Below are 19,099 nucleotides of genomic sequence, written 5' to 3'. Positions count from 1 at the left end.
TTATGAACTGCTCAAGTTTGCGTCAGCTAAGAACCTGCCATGTACATATTTAAGTGTATTTACCTCTAAATATCCTATTGATGATGATGGGTTTATCTCCATGAATAGAGCCCTTCCCTCCTTCCAGACTGAATCCTAAACCGGCAGGTGTTTTTTCAAGACTTACAGTGCAGATTGTATCTTCAGTTGCTGGAAAAAAATGGAAGGTTAGCAGATGGGCACTGCATAGCCTGAAGAGCTAAAACATCTGCCACAAAAAATGAACTTCTGTTTTGTTTGCAAAGGCACCATAAACTGCCAAACGAAAGAGAAAACTATAGCCTTTAATTCCTCTTTTTGTCATTGTAAGGCCCTCTGGGGTGCTGGGGAGAGAAAGCTGTGCTGGAATTCATAGCAGAATGGAAATATAAAGATGAAAGCTGGTGACATTTACTAGAATTACAAAAATTGTTCAGTGAACAAAATTTAAGGTAAACATACTTGACTTGATGTTTGTTTAGAAATTGTTATCAACTACAAAGCTGCTAATGTTTATTGCAGTATGTAAATGAAGCTACAGATGTCCAGATCATACTTTAGAAAAAAGCCACAAAAATATCTTAAGAAAGAAAGGTTCTGCAAAAATCTGACCTTGCTATGTTTCAGATGTAGCCACCTGCTATATCAAACAATAGCACATTGTTTGTTCAAACCAAAATTCTCTTTCACAGAGAAAAAGCCTTATAAACTGGAATCTCATACTATTAAGGAATTGATGTTCACAGAGTTGTTATTACAGCTTCAATTAGTTGTGTTACTACAATAATAACCCTTGTATGTTTACAGAAATTCTTACAGAGGATCACATGGTTTTTTTCAGAGGCTTGTTTTATTTTAGTCATGCATTAATTCTTTCCTTTTCCAACAAAGTTATGCCAAATGTCTATTTCAGGAATATTCTTTTAAGCATGCTGTCTTTAATCATGGCGCACAGATTTACACAGCCAATGCTGAGCTACTTTATGAACACCTGGACTTCACTTCATGAGTAAACACTTAGCAAATGGGGGCTGCAAGGTAATGCCACTGAACTTACCAGACTCTTGGGAGGCATCACTTGTTACTGAAGATGTACTGGAGCTGATTGAAACACTTAGATTTTTTTCCCCATCTGTAGCTTTTCTAGTGACAACAACAGCTTGTCTGGGTTGTCGAGCCTGTCGCATGATTGCTGAGGCATAGTTGTGAGTTGCACCTTTAAGAGACTTTCCATTAATGGATAGTACTTCATCTCCTTTCTGAATAGTTCCTTCCTGAGATGCTAGTCCATTGGGAAACACTTTGTGAACCTATTGAAGAGCCCAGTCACCACACACACACACACACACAAAAAAAAAAAGAGGAAAAAAAAAGGACAAATCATTAAATCACTCAATTAATACTCTTCACCATGTGCATTTTCCATTCTTTGCCAGGAACAAGTTGCTTCTAGCACTTTTCAGGAGTGAGGGCTGAACAGATTTTTACAGAGAAGTTCTCCTGTGCACAGCCCTCCTCAAGCAGCTAGGCAATCCGTTTAGCCCTGGAATCAGATGGCCAAAACCTTACTGCCTGTGGTATGTACCTTGTGTTTGCTACTTCCCAACCCTCTCTGCTCTGCTAGTGGGAGGAAGGAGTAAAGAGAGTCTCCAGCTTCGAGACTCCTTATGTGTCTACCTGCTCGTGTCTACGTGCTCGCCTCATTCCTCCTGACCACCCTGCATGTCAGTTAGGTACTGGTTACTTCCCCCTGAGAGCTGTGTGTTGTTCTGCCATGGCTTTCGAGCTGTTGGGGAGTATAGCACCCAAGGAGACAGCACACCACTGCCAGTCACCTGGAGAGGGCAGCTCTCTGCAGAATCATCCTGTTTTCACCCATTAAGACCATTCTTCTGACTATCAGTACAGCTGCCTACTTTGATTATGCCAAAAGCCAACTGTTGTAGTGGAAAACCAGTAAATTACATGTTTTTAGATAGAGTAGTTGGTTTTGGAGTATTTTTTTAAGACGCTACTTACTGTTATCACTTTGTTTTCTAGGTCAATACCCCCTGCCAGGCTGAATCCAAGCCCGGTATCTTCTTCTTTATGCAAAATTGTAACGTGAATATCATCAAATTCCTAGGCAAAGAAAGAAATAGGAGTCAAGAACTTCCCAATATATATGCCAAGATGACTGGAAAATCAGCATGTTGGGTTTTTTTGCCCTTTGTGCATTTTATAATGAAACTTCATGGCATAAGCATAATACTGAGACACATTTAGTATTTGGTTTTGATTAAATTTACCTACCAGTTACCTGTTTTGTAAAATGCTGTTCTGTGTCTGAAATTGTTCTGGATTGGTAAACCGTCTATCAGTTGGTTTTGGACCATAAATTGAGTAATATTAAAGAGTATATGTACTGTAGAAACAGAAAATACTGTTTAATCATGTTAGAGGACCTTTTCATAAAAAAAGTGGCAAAAGAATGTGGCATGCAACTCACATGGATACAAGTGTCACAGCTTAAAAATTGCTTCTCATTTTTATTTTTTAAGTGTTCTAAGCTGTCTCTGACTGGGTCATCCAAAAGTTGTTCTTGTATAGGGCAACAACTCCTGTTTAACCTAGTTTCCTAAGGAAACGTGCCTTCTCGACCACAATTTCATGATCATGTTCAATATGTGAGCATTTGTAGTTTTATCTTTTGATATTGTATCTTGTTTCCTTTCACAACTGAATCCACTGGCCGGCTGCAACCATGCAGAGGGTACGTGCTGCTCAGAGATTGTCCTGAAAATTCCATGAAAACAGACCACTTGATATGAGAGAGGCTAATGTCCTGTTGAGGGCAACGTTGCAACACAGCTTATACTGCTAATCAGACCAAAAATATCGACATGGGATATTGACAACAAACACAAATTGATACCAGACTTGGCTTTCATAAATTCTGCTTGTCAAACTGCTTTTTTGATTGTAACATACTAGCAAAGTTTGATGTCTGTAAGAATTTGTCTTTGACATGAGAACGTGTCTGCCGGGTGTTCTGATAGGCAGACATGAATTCACTACCCACGCTCCGTGCTTTACAGACCCAAACCAGGGAGATGTGCCACTGCAGTTAGCTAAGAGAAAAAAACTACATTAGCTTAGGCTCATTGGTGCAGGTGATGCTGCTTTTGCACAGCTTGGAGTGTCTTAACACAGCAAGTGCATAGCTGCCAGCAGAAGCTGAACCATTTTCAGTGCAGAGCTCTGGATGCTATCTGTCTTCTTTGAGCATGAGCTGTCTTTGAAAGTCTTTACAGTTCTGGAATACACACATTTAAACCTTGATTTTGACTTATTTTGAGCTTTATCGCAATTCTATATGAATCCAGTAAAACTAAAGGTCCCAACAATGAGGCATTGTCACAGACTGGCAACCCAAATAAAAAGAAAGGCCTCCAAAATATCAGTGTCTACTTTTCCATATGCCGACCTTATTGGCTGAATAACTGTTACCCCATTAGTTAAATGGATATTACTCTTGCTTAGTTATCTTTGAAGACTTCTTCAAGAATTTTGATCAAAAGAGCTAAACGTTACTACTGGTACATATTGAGACGACTGATGTCTTTATTATGATATCAAGTTGCAAAGATTAACTAGGTGCATTCACTCTACAGCTTTCTGAAATCATGCAGAAAAAGAAAATGCAGCTTTTACCTTTAAAGTTTCTTCATCTAGTGATTTGACTTCCTCTATAAGCTTTGCTAACTCCTCAGGGGAGAGCAGAGAGATGACGGACTGCCCTGACACACCGGATGTTTGAGGTGAGCCGTGTTCCTGTTCCTCTTTCTCGTTGTCTGCTAGGCTGACAGTATATTCTCTCAACTCGGAGAGGCTGTCCCATTGTGACAAGAATAAAAAAGAAACATTGAGTTATGAAAGAACATACCTACAAAAGTATAGCACAGGCAATTTTGGAGCAGTCATCTTTTGATCTTATTAGCATTTAATTGAGGTGGGAGCTCCTATAATAAGTATTACAAATACAGGATCCATCACATAAAAGAATAAGAATAATCTCTTGGCTGCAGGCAAAAATGTATTTAAATTTCCTTTATCATGGAAATGCTAAAAATATTACTCCTTAAGTAGGAGAAAGTTTGAAATATGCATGTGCTTATATAATACAAATTAAAAAGAAGTCTGTTGTGTGAGTCATTTAGCTTTTGTGCTCTAAAAAGTTCTTAACTTAGTCTGTGGTATGCTATTGTGTACTACTACCTTTTAAATGTTAATCTGTCAGCAGATCAGCACAGATGCTCACCAATGCTGATCTGTAAATCTGATTTTTAAATATGGTATCTTACTTTAGCGAAAACCCAGTATCCAGGTGGTGACTCTCAATTGCAGGTGTGAGAGAAGTCCCGTCCTCCTCCACAGAGGACTGAGACAGCGTGTCCAGGGTTTCCCACGCATTGTTTCCAGAAGAAGCTGGAGACTGAGGAAGGCAAAGCAAAGATTTCATTAAAGCAGATGACACGTGGCTACTGATGGAATAGATTTTGCTGCACTTTTCATTATATGTCTTCATCATCTCACAAGACTGGGTATCAGTAAGTGGGAAGCTTCGTGATCTTAGGCTGTGTGCTTTTGCTGCTGATACAAGATGGGAAGTTGCAATGTCTTCTGTAGTTAAGAGACACGAGGAATTTTCAGTGTTGGCATTCTTGCTTTTCTCTGAACTAGCCTCCAGGACCTTCCTGGGAGAGGAGGATCTGTCTAGGCTCTTTGTACCCGTGACCACATGTGACCGGTGCTGGCTAGTTTCACAATGTTGGAGATAGGCTTGGTCTAAATGGGCTGGAGCCGCTTCTGACCCTGTTGCAGTGGGAGGGTGTTCTTTCTGGACTGATGGTTTCAGGCTAAACCTTCGATGTATTTTTTCAGGTGACTGTGGAGCACTCAAAGATTCAAATGAGCTTATTCTTTGTTTTATTGATGATCCCCTAGGAGAGATACGGGATAAGCTGGATTGCAGTTCTCTGCTGGAAATGCTGTTGAGGTCAGGAGGACTTTGATCTGCCTGTGGTTTTAGATCTGAACTTGCTTTCCTCAATCCTTTCAGACTTTGGCGAAACCAGGCTGGCTTAGGTGCAACAGGAGGACCCTTTTTCACACTGTCATTTTCATCTGATTTTAGCGCTTTTGAACTGACTGTTTCTGATTCTGATCTCTTCAGAACTGTCTCTGAGCTGCTTCGATTTTCATTCTCCTTCTTTGTGTCGATGCCAGCTTGCAAATCTAAGTGGACGTTGTCTTCACTCATGGTAGGATTAAACAAGCTTTTTATGCAGTCAGAAATTTTAACCCAAGGGTCTTCTGTTGTTGTATCAAGACTATAATCTACCCGTGCTTGTCTTTTAAGTATAGGCCTTTGTACCGATGAAAGTGGATTCCCTGTATTGGAGAAACATTGATTATAAGCAAGTCTCCTACTTCTCCATCATCCCTTATACATGCGTTGTTATTAACTCATTAAATTTGAATTCCATTCAACCTTCCAATATGTATTTTTTTAAGTTTCTAAAAAGTTTAAACTTGTTTAAAATTCATGACTCTTGATCTGTCAAATCCTGACACTGAAATTAACTGAAAACCAAGGCTCTTCTGTGCTTATATACAAGATTCCTTTTCTAAAGGACCTGCAACTTTTAAAGGTAACCTGAATTTCTTGGGTGCTGATGTCATGATACAGGCTATAACAGTTAAAATGGCTAAAATTACAATGTTGTTTGTAGCCTATTGAAAAAGCTGGTGTTACAGTAAATTCTTTAAAAAATATTTTTTCTTTCATAACTTTATAAGTATATCCGGCTCTAAAAAGACTCTCCCATTAAGATCTTTGATTAATATTTATGCTTCCTTAAATTTTTCAGGCGTTTCCAGTTGTATTTTTCTAGTAAGTAAAAACTTAATTCTAATGTAGGAATATTTTTTACATTACAGATTGATTAAGCATTTTAGTATTAGACATGGTAGTGCTGAATGGCAGCAGACCTTTGTGCACAGTTGCACAGTTACTGTTATCTGCTTTAGTGTAAATAAAAAAAAATATTAAGGCTTTTTTTTTAATTATCTGAGCCAGGTGTTACAGAATTACAGAGAGGTTGTAAGAGACCTCTTGAGATTTTCTAGTTCCCTTAACACTAATTTTCCTTAATTCTAACTAGCACAACAAAATATTAACTTATCATCAGTGGTTTGTACCATGGTAATACTCCAGCCTTGAAACTATAAAAATGTTCTTTAGAAATGCTAAAACTAACCTTTAATATCAGTTTTTCAATATAAATAAACAGTTTCATCTGAAAAAAATACAGCAATAGTATACCTGTCCATAAACACTTTTTTACAATAAATCATCTGTTATGCTGCTTTTAATATAGTTTCCCTTTTTTCAAAGATTAATCAATAATTTGAAATTTCACCTGTTCACCCCGAAACTTATGGATATGTGTTGAAGTCTATGTTGAAAGAAAAAGAAAAAGTCAGCTCATACCCATTTTGGAATCCAGACTAAATGCTACATTTAGCTGCAAAGAAAAGTTCATGGAATTAAACATACCTAAGTTTGCTTTTCTTTCTTGATCTCTGTCCAGTGGAACAGCAGTTATGTGTTCAGTATCATGTGCTGTAGGAGAAGTGGTAAAGACACGGTGGGTTACATCAGTTTGATGTCCCTCTAGCATTGGTTCTTCAGCTTCCTCCTGAACAAACAGGAAATAGAAGTATGTCAGAATGTAATTACACAAACCACGCTATATATGAATCTGAAAAAAACCACCCTTATTTTCATTTAGTTTTAATCTGATAAGATATATTGAATAGAAATCAAGCTTTCACTTCTGCTTGGCATGTAATCCTCATTGGATTTAATTTGTTCTATATTTCAAGAGTGCTGGCATGATATTTTATGGTTACACTTGTAAACAGACTATGAAAAAATTCAATTAACATCTCAAAAAATTAGTAATGAACTTTATAATAGGCAGTCTTTGAGTTTATTATAATTTTCAATTTTTGTAAAATTAGCCATTCAGTAGACTTTTGCAAACTAGTCAAGCAACTTTCCTCTAGCTTCATATGAAACACTTTTCTTCTGAAGCCTTTTGACCTTAAGCACAAGCTGGGCAAAGTAAATTGTTACTGTGGTTTCAGAGCTCTCCCTTTTTTTTTTTTTTTTTGTTGTTGGAAACATAGGGTGAGAGGATTAGTTTGAAGTTGCAGTAAATGCCACTTTCAACATCATTAACACATGTTCTGGAATTACTTGCTTCCCTTGTAAGCAATGACACCAAGTTACATCTGCTCTGCTGTGACGCTGGAAGTGCTTTCTGCTATGTAGTTAAGCTTCAGGATTACTAATAGGAACCAAAACCAAACAGGACAGAGAGTGAAGGTCTGGAAAAATGAGATTGTCCTGAAAAAATGAGTAATTTAACAATTTCTTAGCTTTTCTGTAATGGGGTCATGTTTGTTATACAACTTTCTTATTCTAGGAGAACCTTCCTCCATTCTCCATCCCCTGTTTACTAGGGTCCTTCTAGAAAGTTGCCCTGGTGTTCTATTGCTGTTAGATATGGGCATCAGACATTCAGTAAGTGGAGTAGACAATTTGGTAGCACTATGAAGATACATTTTGATTTTACTCTTTACTGATGGCAGTTATACTTACCGTCTAACTGATGTGATTTAAAGCACAGTCGAAAATAATCAGTTAAGCATTCTTCATTATGAAAAAGCGACCTTACAGTCCACAGAACCCCCACATAAAACTGTGGTATGCAGGCCTCAAACTGACTAATGCAACATGTTTGGGGAATAAAGGTTAAAAAAAATTAAAAAGCAGTAATAAAACCTTCTCTTAATGATCTGAAATACATTCTGGCAAGAAACCCTCTCTCTTGGGGGCTTAAAGGAGCTATCACCCCAAGATATAAGACTGTTTTACTGGAGGAAGTTGTTTTCATTAACAGAGCTTGACTTTTTGTAGACTTTATTTGTTTTGAATTTTAGGTTTTTTTCTCCTTATAACTTAAAATAACTGAAGAATAGTAAGTTGCATGCAGTGGTAAGTACAAGTACTTACTGCCCTGAATTTTACTTCTGAAAGTTGATTTTCTAGTAGCTGTTGATGAATGTTTCTACTGCTGTCTTCTGAGGGGATGGTAAAAGAATGACCTTACATGAGGTGCTGAATTGAAAATTTCTTGGGTATTAGCATTATATGTGGACTTCAGTCTGAGCTGTATCATTTTATCTCTGCAGCTTGGGAGCTGGTTTGGGGGTTTTGCACTGCATTGAGATCAGTTCATTTCTACTGGCGTTATTACTAAACCTAGGGGAAAGAGGTTTCATTTTTAAACAAACCACAACTTTATTTCAACATGCAGATCTCACAATCCCTCACACATGCAAATGTGAAACACTTTCTGTTTTATTTTATATAAAAGAGGGAAATGAAATTTGGTAAGGTACAAATATACACTCAATTTTCAAATACTGAGGTTCATCAACAAATATATGTGCCAAACAATTTAAATTAGTTTATTTAGTACCTCCTAGTCTCAAGAAATGTCTATGAGCCTAAGATTACCTTCTGTATATAACGTTAGTGCTTTCTTCCCATGAAAATCCACTACTGAAACAAAGAAATTGTTTCACAACTTCTCTACTTCATGAATGATTTGACTCTGTGAGTGTTGAGGTTAGGACGAACCATACCAGTCTGACTTCAGAGGCTGTACAAACCCATCCAGTCCCAGCCCAGAGCACATAGCTGTCCTGGTCTCTACGGAACCAGAAAGTGCTCGATACCACCAGTGGCACGTGTTCACGAGCAAGGACAGTGAGGGACTCAAATTCATTCTTGCTGCTGTTCTCACTGAGATTTTAACTCAGATTCCTGGTATGGAAGAAAATTTCCTTCAGATGCTTCTCTGCCTTCTGACCTTAGTTTGAACATTGTGCTATTTTCAAAACAGAAGAGCCTCATCCCTCTCCCCCAGTCCTTCTATACACACTTTTTCTTTCATCCCTGCCCTTCTTCCTGACGTCATACTAAGTCACTTTGCCTTCCTCCTTCCCCTGCCTCACCAACAGGCAAACACAAGACAAATTTTGCAAATTTTGCTTTACCTGAACACTTGCAGAAGGTGATACAGCCACTTCCGATACAAGCTTTCCTTTTCTGTCTGTGTTACACTGGTCATTACATGTGCAGTCCTGTTTAAAATATTTCCTTGGTGGAGGTTTGGGCTTTGATGATTTAGGTTTCCTAACGAGGATCTCTGATGATTTCTTAGTGTTTTGCAAGGATCGACCTCCCTCACTACAAGTAGGAGGGGAATTTCTCTCTGAATTATTACCAGACAATGAGTACAGCAGGCCAGGTTGTCTGGTAATTGGTACATCAATGCTATGTACTCTTGCTTTCAAGTCAGTCAGTTGGTATGCAGCACCGTTACTACATGAGGACCTAGGGTTGTAGCTGCTGTCACTGATGGAGCGGGTCATTAGCTTCTGTGTCCTGCGGTTGCAATGAGCAGCATTCCTTTCAATATGTTTTTCACACGGGTGTCTTCCATGCCAACTGGTTTCCAGTTTTCTAACACCTGTGTCAGGAACATGTTCAAAATGTCTGTTCAGATATATTCAAAGGGCTGGCTTCTGAGAATCAGGTGATTAAATTTGCAGCTAAATGCCATCATCAGTTGATGCAAAGATATAATTTATGCACTAAAGGCTTGTTGATCGAAAAGTCAACAGTTACATTCTTGGACAGCAAAATGATGTTACATTTTCCCTATACCTATCTATCTATCTATATACTCTCAGCAGTACAGTTTTGTTGATGGTGATTCCATTACCTTTGGTTCTTTAGAAGAAATGAGGACACTTAAAGGGCGTATCATTGCAATATGTTACTGTGGAAGGGTGTCATATCTAAACTGGGCAAATAGCTCTAAGCATGACTGCATATGATCTTTATGAGGAGATCAACAAGCGGTCCCCAGGACATCACGTACATTGTGTCATAGTCCTGTCACCTACTGACAGCTGTGAAAAGCTTTAAGCAGGGGTTATGAATTGGAAAGGGTGAGCAACACTGAGAGGAAGTTTGCAGAAATTTTTTTCTGGTGATCAGACAGATGCTGTCTTTTCTCATCCCTCTGATAATGTATCTTAGGAGGCACGTTAGGAGCATTGTCCTGTAAGGCTTTCTCCTCTTCCTTTCTGCCTTGGGTTACTTAACTGTTACCAAGGATTTTAATAAAGCATGTACTGATTCTATAGATCTTCAAGTCAAAATTACCATGTCTCAGTGAATGCACTTATTCCTTTACCTTCAGTAGTCCATTGGTGTCTCTCCTTTCCAAATCTGTTGTTTTCTACAGCTTGTGCAACAGCTTCTTTTAGTTGTTGCTCAGACACCTATGAAATACCATGGCATTATACTGTCATGAGATTGCTGTGGAGTGATGAGTCACATATAAAAATTTTTCCTTTCACAAAGATTTCAGTCCTCTAATGGAAATGAATATACCTAGTTATATCACATATCAGTTAATTTTAAAGCTAAGTGCACACCATAATATTTGTATATATTCCAGTATAAGGTGAAGTACATCAATGGATATGCTGTTCATATTGGTTGTTTAGATTAAATGGGATCTTTCAAAGATAAATGTTCTTTTGCATATTTCACTAGAAGTGGAGTTCTGGATTTACCAGTGTGAGATAATTTAATATCACACTTTCATTATAATTTATACAACAATTTAGACTTGATAATCATTTATATGGTATTTGGTGTTAAGTGTTTTGTAGAAAAATCTTGCAAGAAAAATATGCTTTAATTTAATTATAAATAGCGGCTGGGCAAGACCTACATTTTAATTACTGAAAGATGGGTGTATAAACATTTCTTTCTTTTTTGCAGGGGTATGTTCCCTCTTTCAAATTATTTTCTTATTATTGGGATTTTTTTCTTGCATTAGAAATATTTTTTGGTGTATTTCTGTGGTTTCCTTGCTCACAGCACAGAAACTCATGCAAGACTGTGATCTGCAAATCTTACATGAATATATTTAAGATAGTGCATGTCTCGCATTTGTGTGCAGCAATGCTTATAAAGAGATCAGCACCTTTGTTATCAACATTTTCTCACCTGTTTTAAATTAGCACCTGTTTCCTCACTTAGACATAGTTCTCAATATGTGCTTTATTGAAAGTCAGAAAGAATACAAAGTGTACTACCTGTGGTTCAGGGTGCCTGCTAATAATAATCTGCACTGCACCAGGATCGCAATGGCTTAGCACAGCATAAACTTCATTAAGAGTTGTATTTTGTACTGAAGCTTCATTAATTTCAATAATTTCATCTCCACACCTACAGAGATATTAAAAAAAAAGTGAGGATGTAAACAAAACAGATTTTCTCCCAAGCTTGTCTCACCCATGTGAAAATATACAAAAAGCAGATTCATGTGGTCGATCTCTAATTTGATCACAGATTATGTGGCTATGTCTCTGTTCCTGTTACATAAAATGGAATGGGAACAAGTTGGACATCAAGGGTTTTTTTGATCTAACTGCCTTGTTGCATGCAACCTTTGAGTTTTCTTAATGTTCAGCTATGCACACTTTGTGGCTCTGATCTTTCTGTTGTATGCAGCTCAGCTGCTGCTTCCACCTACATCTTTCCTTCCTTTCAAGTTAACCCTTCACTTTTCACATCTTTATAGTCTGCTAGTGTTATTTAAGTTCAGAAAGGACATTATGTTTCTGCTACATGTGACTAACTTGTTAATAGAAAAATTCTGATGACAAACTATAGTAATCCTGCTAGACTGAATCTTTTTAGTTGAAGTCCAAATTTGGCCCACATGGAAACTCAGACTGTCTTTCTCTGTTCTACTGCAAATATTCACATACTTTAAGAGACTGACTGAAGGAACTGATTCGTATAATACAATTTTTCGAATAGTTTAAGACCACAGTTCTTTCAGCTAAAGTCTTAGGCATGTAGAGAGGAGTGTTACAGAGGACCTAAAGTTAAATCAAAAAGACTTCATTGAAAATCCTGTATTCTGTTAAATTCTAAATATGTTCAACACTACTAATTGGTCATAAATCTTACAAGGTGAATTTCTACACTCCCACTAAAGCTTATTTCAGTAAATCTGTATTTCTATTGGGCAAGAAGGGATAGAATTAGAGGAGATTGTATCAGGAAAAGCTAGGGCTCAAACGAGCCAGATTATGCCATATGTTTGGGTTTTTCCAGATACTTTCTCATCTGTAAATCTTCTCCAGGAAGAATACTATAAGCTTGTCTAAGAACTTCAAGACTAGTCCAGCCTGGACAAGAGACAATAATTTCACCAGGTTGCTGTATATCTGAAAATCCCACATACCCTAAATACACATGCTCATACCCTCAAATAGTGCATATGCTTTAAATCCAAAACTCCCAGAAGGCACTATGATTTCCTACCCAAACAGGTCAAAAATAAACCTATAAAATGGAACAATGAAAAGCTTGTGACATAAGACACTTTCTCATCCTACCTGAGTCTCCCATCCATATGTGCCACTGAGCCTGGCGAGAGTGTGTGAATAAATATCCCTGAAATACACTGGAAGTAAGGGATGCTACATAACCCGATTCCAAGGCCAACACCTGGCTCTGAAAGAATTAATAGTAATAAAAAAAGACATAAACTGTCAAAAGAAACCATTGGAGAGACCTTTTTAAAAACTGTCTTCGATTTATTATTTTTTTTCTATACAAACCAGAACCAGTCTTGTGTTCACAAGCGCTTCGTGTTCAATATTAGCTGCAGTTCCTACTCGTTTGGTTTTTCTTTTTTTTCTTTCTATTTCTCCCCCACCGCACGATTAAAGTAGTGCACATGAATATTGCCTCTGGAGTTCCCACATCTGGTTTACAATTCACTACTGGTGTGTCAGAGACACAATGCAATGCAGGTTTATTTTGCAAACTTATCTGTCATTACAGAAGAATTCAAATGACTTTACAAGGAGACATAATTAAAAAAAAAAAAAAAAAAAAAAAGAAAAGAAGAACAAAAATTAAGTGGGGGAGTGGGGAACCAAACAAAAATTAGGATATGTGGCTATTGTTTGCTATATCATGTTAATCCCCTTTCTGTTTTATATATTACAGTTTAAGATCTTTGTGAGTTTACCCTTTTTTGCTCTGGACAATCACTCTGATGTCAGATCCCATACTCTGTGTTTGGTAAGTCATACTGTTACCTCATCGAGACTTTGCTTTGTTTGTTGTTTTGATATTGCCATATTTTAAAGTTTATTTCATTCTGCAAGTGGTTGTTTATAAATAGAAGATGATGACACTTGGAGGTGAAAGAAGCACAGGGTATAAATATGTATTTTATTTGGGTTTAAGCTTTTCAAGAATTAAATTAACTGCTTGCATAATTATGGGTAAGAGTTGCATAATGTGCTTAATAATTGGTAGTTGTTGCCAAGAGGTTTACTTTTTCACATGGAGGATATGAATGTAATGCTTGAGTGAAAATGAATGATTGGCTCTTGAGGACAGATGGCCCTCAAAATCCTGCTGTTGATAGATAGTTGTTAGCACTGACAGGCACCAAGATCTGATTTTGTGTATTAAAAAAACTGAGTTCAGGAAAAGAATCAGGTTAGTGAGGAAAGACATTCAGAGAGCAAATGAACAGTGTTTTGTCAATCAGTGATTTGTTTCCCAGTGCTCAGTTAATTTTAGCATTTACCTTTGTTTAGGGTAACTTCCATTATGACCCTGTCATTGGGCTTTGTAGCATTTAATGAGAATGTTGCACTTTCTGAACTGAAAGAGCTGTTTTCTTTAGTTATGCATGTACTGGAGTTCAGTGACTGACACAAGTGGGGTGACAGACAGCTGGAAGCAGAATGAGGCGTGCTGAAGCTTGTCCTGACTGTAAGTGTCAGAAGACCCTTTTTGGCCTGCTAGAAAGAAAAGAGAATGAATGAATGAATGATTGAATGGGCTGAGTTCACACCCATGTTGTGTGTAGACAGATACTGATTTGGAAGGAGAGTACGTAACCTTGAATTTTTGTAAAGCATCATAATGTGTTAATCCGTGCATGGATTCTCCATTCAGTTCCAGGATTTCATCACCTGTTTTCAATGAGAAAAATTGTACTATATTACTATTACTATATCATGCAGTAAGTTATATGATACATACACGTACTCAAAAGGACTCTTGCAAATGCGGTAATGGATGCAGTTGTAAAAGACAGTTATGGTTCATTTCACCTTCACTTTAATCTGCCTTTAGGTATCATTCTTTGGAAATGAGAAAAGGGAGAGAGGGGGATTTCCCACCTTCTTGTAGCCTTCCGTCAGCAGCAGCAGCTCCACCAGGAAAGATGGTTTTGACATAGATGCCTATAGGTCCGTAAATGCTGTCTTTCCCTCCAACAATACTGAAGCCCAAACCCTAATTTATGGAAGAAAAACGGTGTGACAGCCCATGTTCAGGTCTCATAATGATTCATGTACAGTTTCTTCTGGACAGTGTAGTCAACAGAGTAGTATAATCCATGAAAAAAGTCAGCCATGTGCCAGTAGCAAAAGTAAATGAAAATTTCAGCAGAATACCCTCATGATTTGCTTTTTGGTTTTTGCAATCAATTCATTCACTATTATAAACACATAGGAAGGTGTCTAAATTATTCTTTTTGTGTCTGTTCTTGAATCAATAAGCAACCTTGAAAGATAAATTTAGATGTTCTTCTCCTTAATTTTTTTTCCCATATATGAGTTTGATAAAAAACACCATATAAGATCTTGATAGTACTACTAATTTCAGACACACAGACAGAGGTCTCATGGAGATAGCTTTCTCTCACCCTCTACCAAACAGAGTTAATGTGTGTTGTAAGTTTAAACACCACCAGTAGACCTTCATAGGTAGATAACTTCTCATCTACTTATTCTTTGCCCATCCTCCCCTTTTGTAAAGTCAAACATCACCTGCTGCACTTAGAAAGATGTTACAAGACTGAATTTCAGCTCTCAAGCCATATAACATCCCTCAAATGAAAAGTGAAATTACTGTGCTGATGGCATCCTCGTAGGCTCCCAAAATATAGACAACAAATCATTATTTTGTAAATGATGGCAATGGTCATACTTCATGGAATTATATCTGAGAGTCATCTCACAGGTTAAATAGTTATAAATGAAATATTAAATATTTTAACTGAGAAAGTTATTAACAAACAAATTCAGAACCTTATTCATCAAGTTCAAAAGCTATGTGCTTAAATTCATAGTTTCTGTATTCTCTTTTTAAGCATCTTCAGTGACATTACTTTTGTAGATACGACTATCTTCTGTCTTTCTCCAGACTTTGCTGTGGATTTTGCAGATGTTTGGTTTTTATTGAGGTCTTGTGTGTTCCTGGTAGCTTTCACTTTCCTTCCTAACAAAACTGTTTTTATGTTCAAAACTGACTTGAAGGAAGCTCTAAGGTCACTGTGCTAGTGCAGCTTACGGATGATACGCAGTCTATGATTTCTAGCCTATCTCCAGCTGCCCAAAAGGGTAGCAATGAATGTCAGTGTTGGTGTTGCTAGCTTGATGTGGTTGTGTTTTTAGAACCTGAAGACTGCTTTAGCAAAGATACTTCAGAAGGTTAAGAAGCAAGTGAACAAAAACTAATCACTTCTGGCAAAGCCTGGATGTGAATTGGCAACCCAGAAGTAGCAACCTTAATACCTGAAGTCACATCTCTGCACTTTACAGATTGCATTTGTGAAATGAAGTAAAACTCTCTGGTAAATCAACAGAGGCAATCTTACCTTCCCTTGTCCTTTCATTAATACAATGTTTGAGATGACTGAAGCCTGTGAGCCACAGGATGTGTGCACTAGCTGTGCTGTACTTAGTGATCTAGATGGCCTTGAAATTGCCTGTGAACATAAAAAAAATATGTAACATTTTAATGCAGGACCAGAAATTCTTGGACATACATTAAGACAACTTGTTTATTTCAAATTGTCTTCCTTATGACTGATGGTACTAAAGTTGTGTTTTTGAAAAAATCAATTCTCTCTAATTTTCAGAAGCCACTTGTTATTCAGACAATCACTGCTCACTGAAATTGTCCCACAGTGACTAAACTAAAAATAAACTAGAATGTTGGCCCTTGAAGTAGTGCCATGGTGTAGATATGTTTCTGCTCTCACTTGATTCTCCATGCCAAAATCCCATTTGTGGCCATTAGGGTTCCTAAACAAATATCGTATTTGCCTCTAAGAACTGAACTAAGGAACAAGAAATTCTAACTCCTTCCTTCACCTTGTGACTAAGTAATCTTGTGACAAATAGAACCTGTTTTCAGCATTTCCCCCAAAATATGAATTAGTGCTCAAAAATGTTCTTCAGACTGTGAACTACCCTGCGCTGCCTCTCTTAAGCCACATCATAGGCTTCTTTCTACAGCTGAGAGACATGAAGCACATCCCTTTTGCTTCATAACCAAGGTAAGCAATTTCTCAGTGCTCTTCCTCTCTCCGTTCCACAGACAGTGGATTTCTTAACTCCAGTCCCTGAGATTGGACTAATTTTAATGAACCTTTTAATTAAATATTTAATAAAAGCCTCCTACCTGAACACAGAATTGGGTATTACAAACTAATTTAAGCACTAGCAAAAGTCATTACCTAAAGCTAACTATGCATGAGGTTCACCAGGGCCAGAGTTAATTGCACTCATTACAAGCCCAAGAGAGTTCAACGCATTTTTTTTTAATGCAGCAAAGTGAAACCAACAGGTGTTGAAGCATGTGAAACATCAGCCAAAATTTCAGCTTCTGTATGTGCAAGAAAATAAGTCTCAGGTTTGACATGAAAACAAGATTATTTTTCAACATGGGACTGGGAACGTGATTAAGAGGGAAATGTCTGTGCCATACCAAAAGCCTCCTCTCCAAAAAGTATACCTCTGACGGATGAGGGTGATTGCTCATTCCGTTGCTTCTGAATCTGAAATTGGAAGCTTTCAGGTTTCTTTTGCTTCTGTGTGAGAGGGTGTATGTTGTATTTCTACGTGTGGCGGGTGATTATACCCAAACCCAGGATGCCACTGAAGATCCCCTACCAACAGGCAGCGTCTGCCATGCAGGACCTTCAAGCAGGAGGCAGCCCAGCAAATCCCCGAGGGTCGATCTGTCTGCACTGGTGTTGTTTGGTGGGGTTTGTACTGCAGTTTGCCACCTCCACACCCTGTTACAGCCCTAGGTTGGGCTGTGGTGCCCTGACCTGAGGGGCTGGCCGGGAAAAGGCAGGGGAGGAGCAGTGAGTCCCTCAGGCAGGGCAAGGAGTGGCAGCTGAGTGTGAGGAGCTTCACCTCCATCTCCTCACTGCAGGCTTCAGCCACAGGACTTTCAGCCATAAACACCCACACCTTCTCCACCCTGCCCAGCCTCCACTCCCCCAGCCACTGGTGAATTGCTGGCATCCATCTGGAAAGTAAGAGGCCATCAGTCTCTAGCCTACACTAATGAGTTCTTTAATTATGTCTGCTTCACTGTGGGGCAGAAAGCGGGACGCCTTGTGCAGCCAGGGGCAGCCACTACCAGCCCTGAGGTGAGTCCAGACCTGCCTGTGGCCATGGCTGAGCCAGCAGAGGCGACTTGGGAGGCTCACGGCAGTGGGGCCGAGAGCTCAGGCCGGGGTTTTATCAGCCATGTCTACAGAGTGTCTCCAGGGCCAGCGGCAAGAGATGCCCGGGAAGAGCCTCCCCAGCGGTGAGCTCTGAGGAGGTGCAAAGCACACAGCAGGATTTCCGCACACCATAAAAACTGCTGGGGCAATGGGAGGGAGAAGCTGCTGAAGAAATGGGGTGTTGCTGGCACAGAGCTTTTCCCGCTCTCCAGCTCGAGGAGGCAATGTCCCCTTCCCTGGCAGGGCCTGCAAGGAAAGGTAGCTGTTGGCGGGAAAGTGACTGCCAAGGTCATTGAGAGATTCTTACTGGGGACAGTTTTGTCTGTTTTTCAGATGAGTTCCCGTAGCACTTACTGGGGCTTTCCCTCCGGAGCAGTCCAGCTGCTGGGAAAGAGATTTGCGGCTGGTGTGGAGCGTGTGGGGCTGGCGGTCTCTGAAGGGCACGGCTCTCCCCGGCGCAGCGCAGTCCATCTCCCCGATCCAGTACGGGTTGACACCTGTCAGTTGTGGGGACGGAGGCTGGGTTATTTCTCAAGTGTTGAACGTTTCTGCACATTCGTTTTATCAGGTAAATGTTATTTAGACATTTCTTTTTCCTGCTGTAAATCTCTCTGTGGAGGGAGTGATCTTTTCAGTCCTCACTTTGGGGATACCCGTCAGTGTTAAATATAGTAAAAAGCAAACTTTCTTTCCCAAAAGAGCATTGGCCTACTTAGAATACACTTTAAAAAAAGTAAAATTGAATGCTTATGCACAAAACATCTGACTGTAGGGTATTGTGAATATAAAAGCTGATGCTTTTATGCATCAGAAATTCTTAGCTCAGGATCCCAGACTAACTTGGGACAACAGCTGCAGTTTCTTTCAACAGTGCAGTATCATCGCATGATGATGTGCTGTGCTGTGCACTCCCTGAGCATTACAGAAGAAAAAAGTACTTCTTTGCAACTTACTGGTTGAGTTACTGCGAGTCCGTTGACATACAGCTTTACTGTGCAGAAAACCGTTTTGGATTGGCCTTTCCTAAAAAGAAAAAGACTATTGCAATGCAAGAAATTTTCAAAAGTGACCTAAGCTTAAAACCAAAATTTCTCCTGTTTTGTTTTGCACAAATTTCAACCTGAATCAAAAAATATGGAGCAAAATTAATTTAAAGTAAATAGGATAATAAAGGATGCAGCTCAAAACTTTGGTATAAAAATGGTTATAACTTGCCAAGGTAATAACATAGAAATAGATTCTGGTCTTTAATCAAAATGGATGGGAAATTAATTGCACACCCCCAGTGGGTTCAGACAGGCTTATATATATAT

General features: G+C 38.7%; 1 protein-coding gene across 1 annotated transcript in view; it reads right to left on the bottom strand.

Annotated features, from left to right (window-relative positions):
* IL16 (interleukin 16) overlaps positions 1 to 19,099 on the bottom strand; it is a 32,132-nt gene that overhangs the window by 663 nt on the left and 12,370 nt on the right. Inside the window, exons 4-19 of the mRNA XM_037395190.1 lie at positions 18,740 to 18,809; positions 18,141 to 18,283; positions 15,921 to 16,031; positions 14,440 to 14,554; positions 14,156 to 14,229; positions 13,839 to 14,052; positions 12,628 to 12,745; positions 11,314 to 11,446; positions 10,401 to 10,488; positions 9,193 to 9,668; positions 6,620 to 6,761; positions 4,362 to 5,451; positions 3,712 to 3,889; positions 2,038 to 2,139; positions 1,076 to 1,328; positions 64 to 189 (exon numbers count right to left, since the gene is read on the bottom strand). Of these exons, the coding sequence (XP_037251087.1) occupies positions 64 to 189; positions 1,076 to 1,328; positions 2,038 to 2,139; positions 3,712 to 3,889; positions 4,362 to 5,451; positions 6,620 to 6,761; positions 9,193 to 9,668; positions 10,401 to 10,488; positions 11,314 to 11,446; positions 12,628 to 12,745; positions 13,839 to 14,052; positions 14,156 to 14,229; positions 14,440 to 14,554; positions 15,921 to 16,031; positions 18,141 to 18,283; positions 18,740 to 18,809 (3,433 nt within the window). The remainder of the gene's footprint in view (positions 1 to 63; positions 190 to 1,075; positions 1,329 to 2,037; positions 2,140 to 3,711; positions 3,890 to 4,361; positions 5,452 to 6,619; positions 6,762 to 9,192; positions 9,669 to 10,400; positions 10,489 to 11,313; positions 11,447 to 12,627; positions 12,746 to 13,838; positions 14,053 to 14,155; positions 14,230 to 14,439; positions 14,555 to 15,920; positions 16,032 to 18,140; positions 18,284 to 18,739; positions 18,810 to 19,099) is intronic.

The sequence above is a fragment of the Falco rusticolus genome, chromosome 7 (assembly GCF_015220075.1).
Source record: "Falco rusticolus isolate bFalRus1 chromosome 7, bFalRus1.pri, whole genome shotgun sequence".
NCBI classification, from domain to species: domain Eukaryota; kingdom Metazoa; phylum Chordata; class Aves; order Falconiformes; family Falconidae; genus Falco; species Falco rusticolus.
Note: the sequence above shows the minus strand (reverse complement) of the source record. Positions and strands in the feature narration are given on the sequence as shown.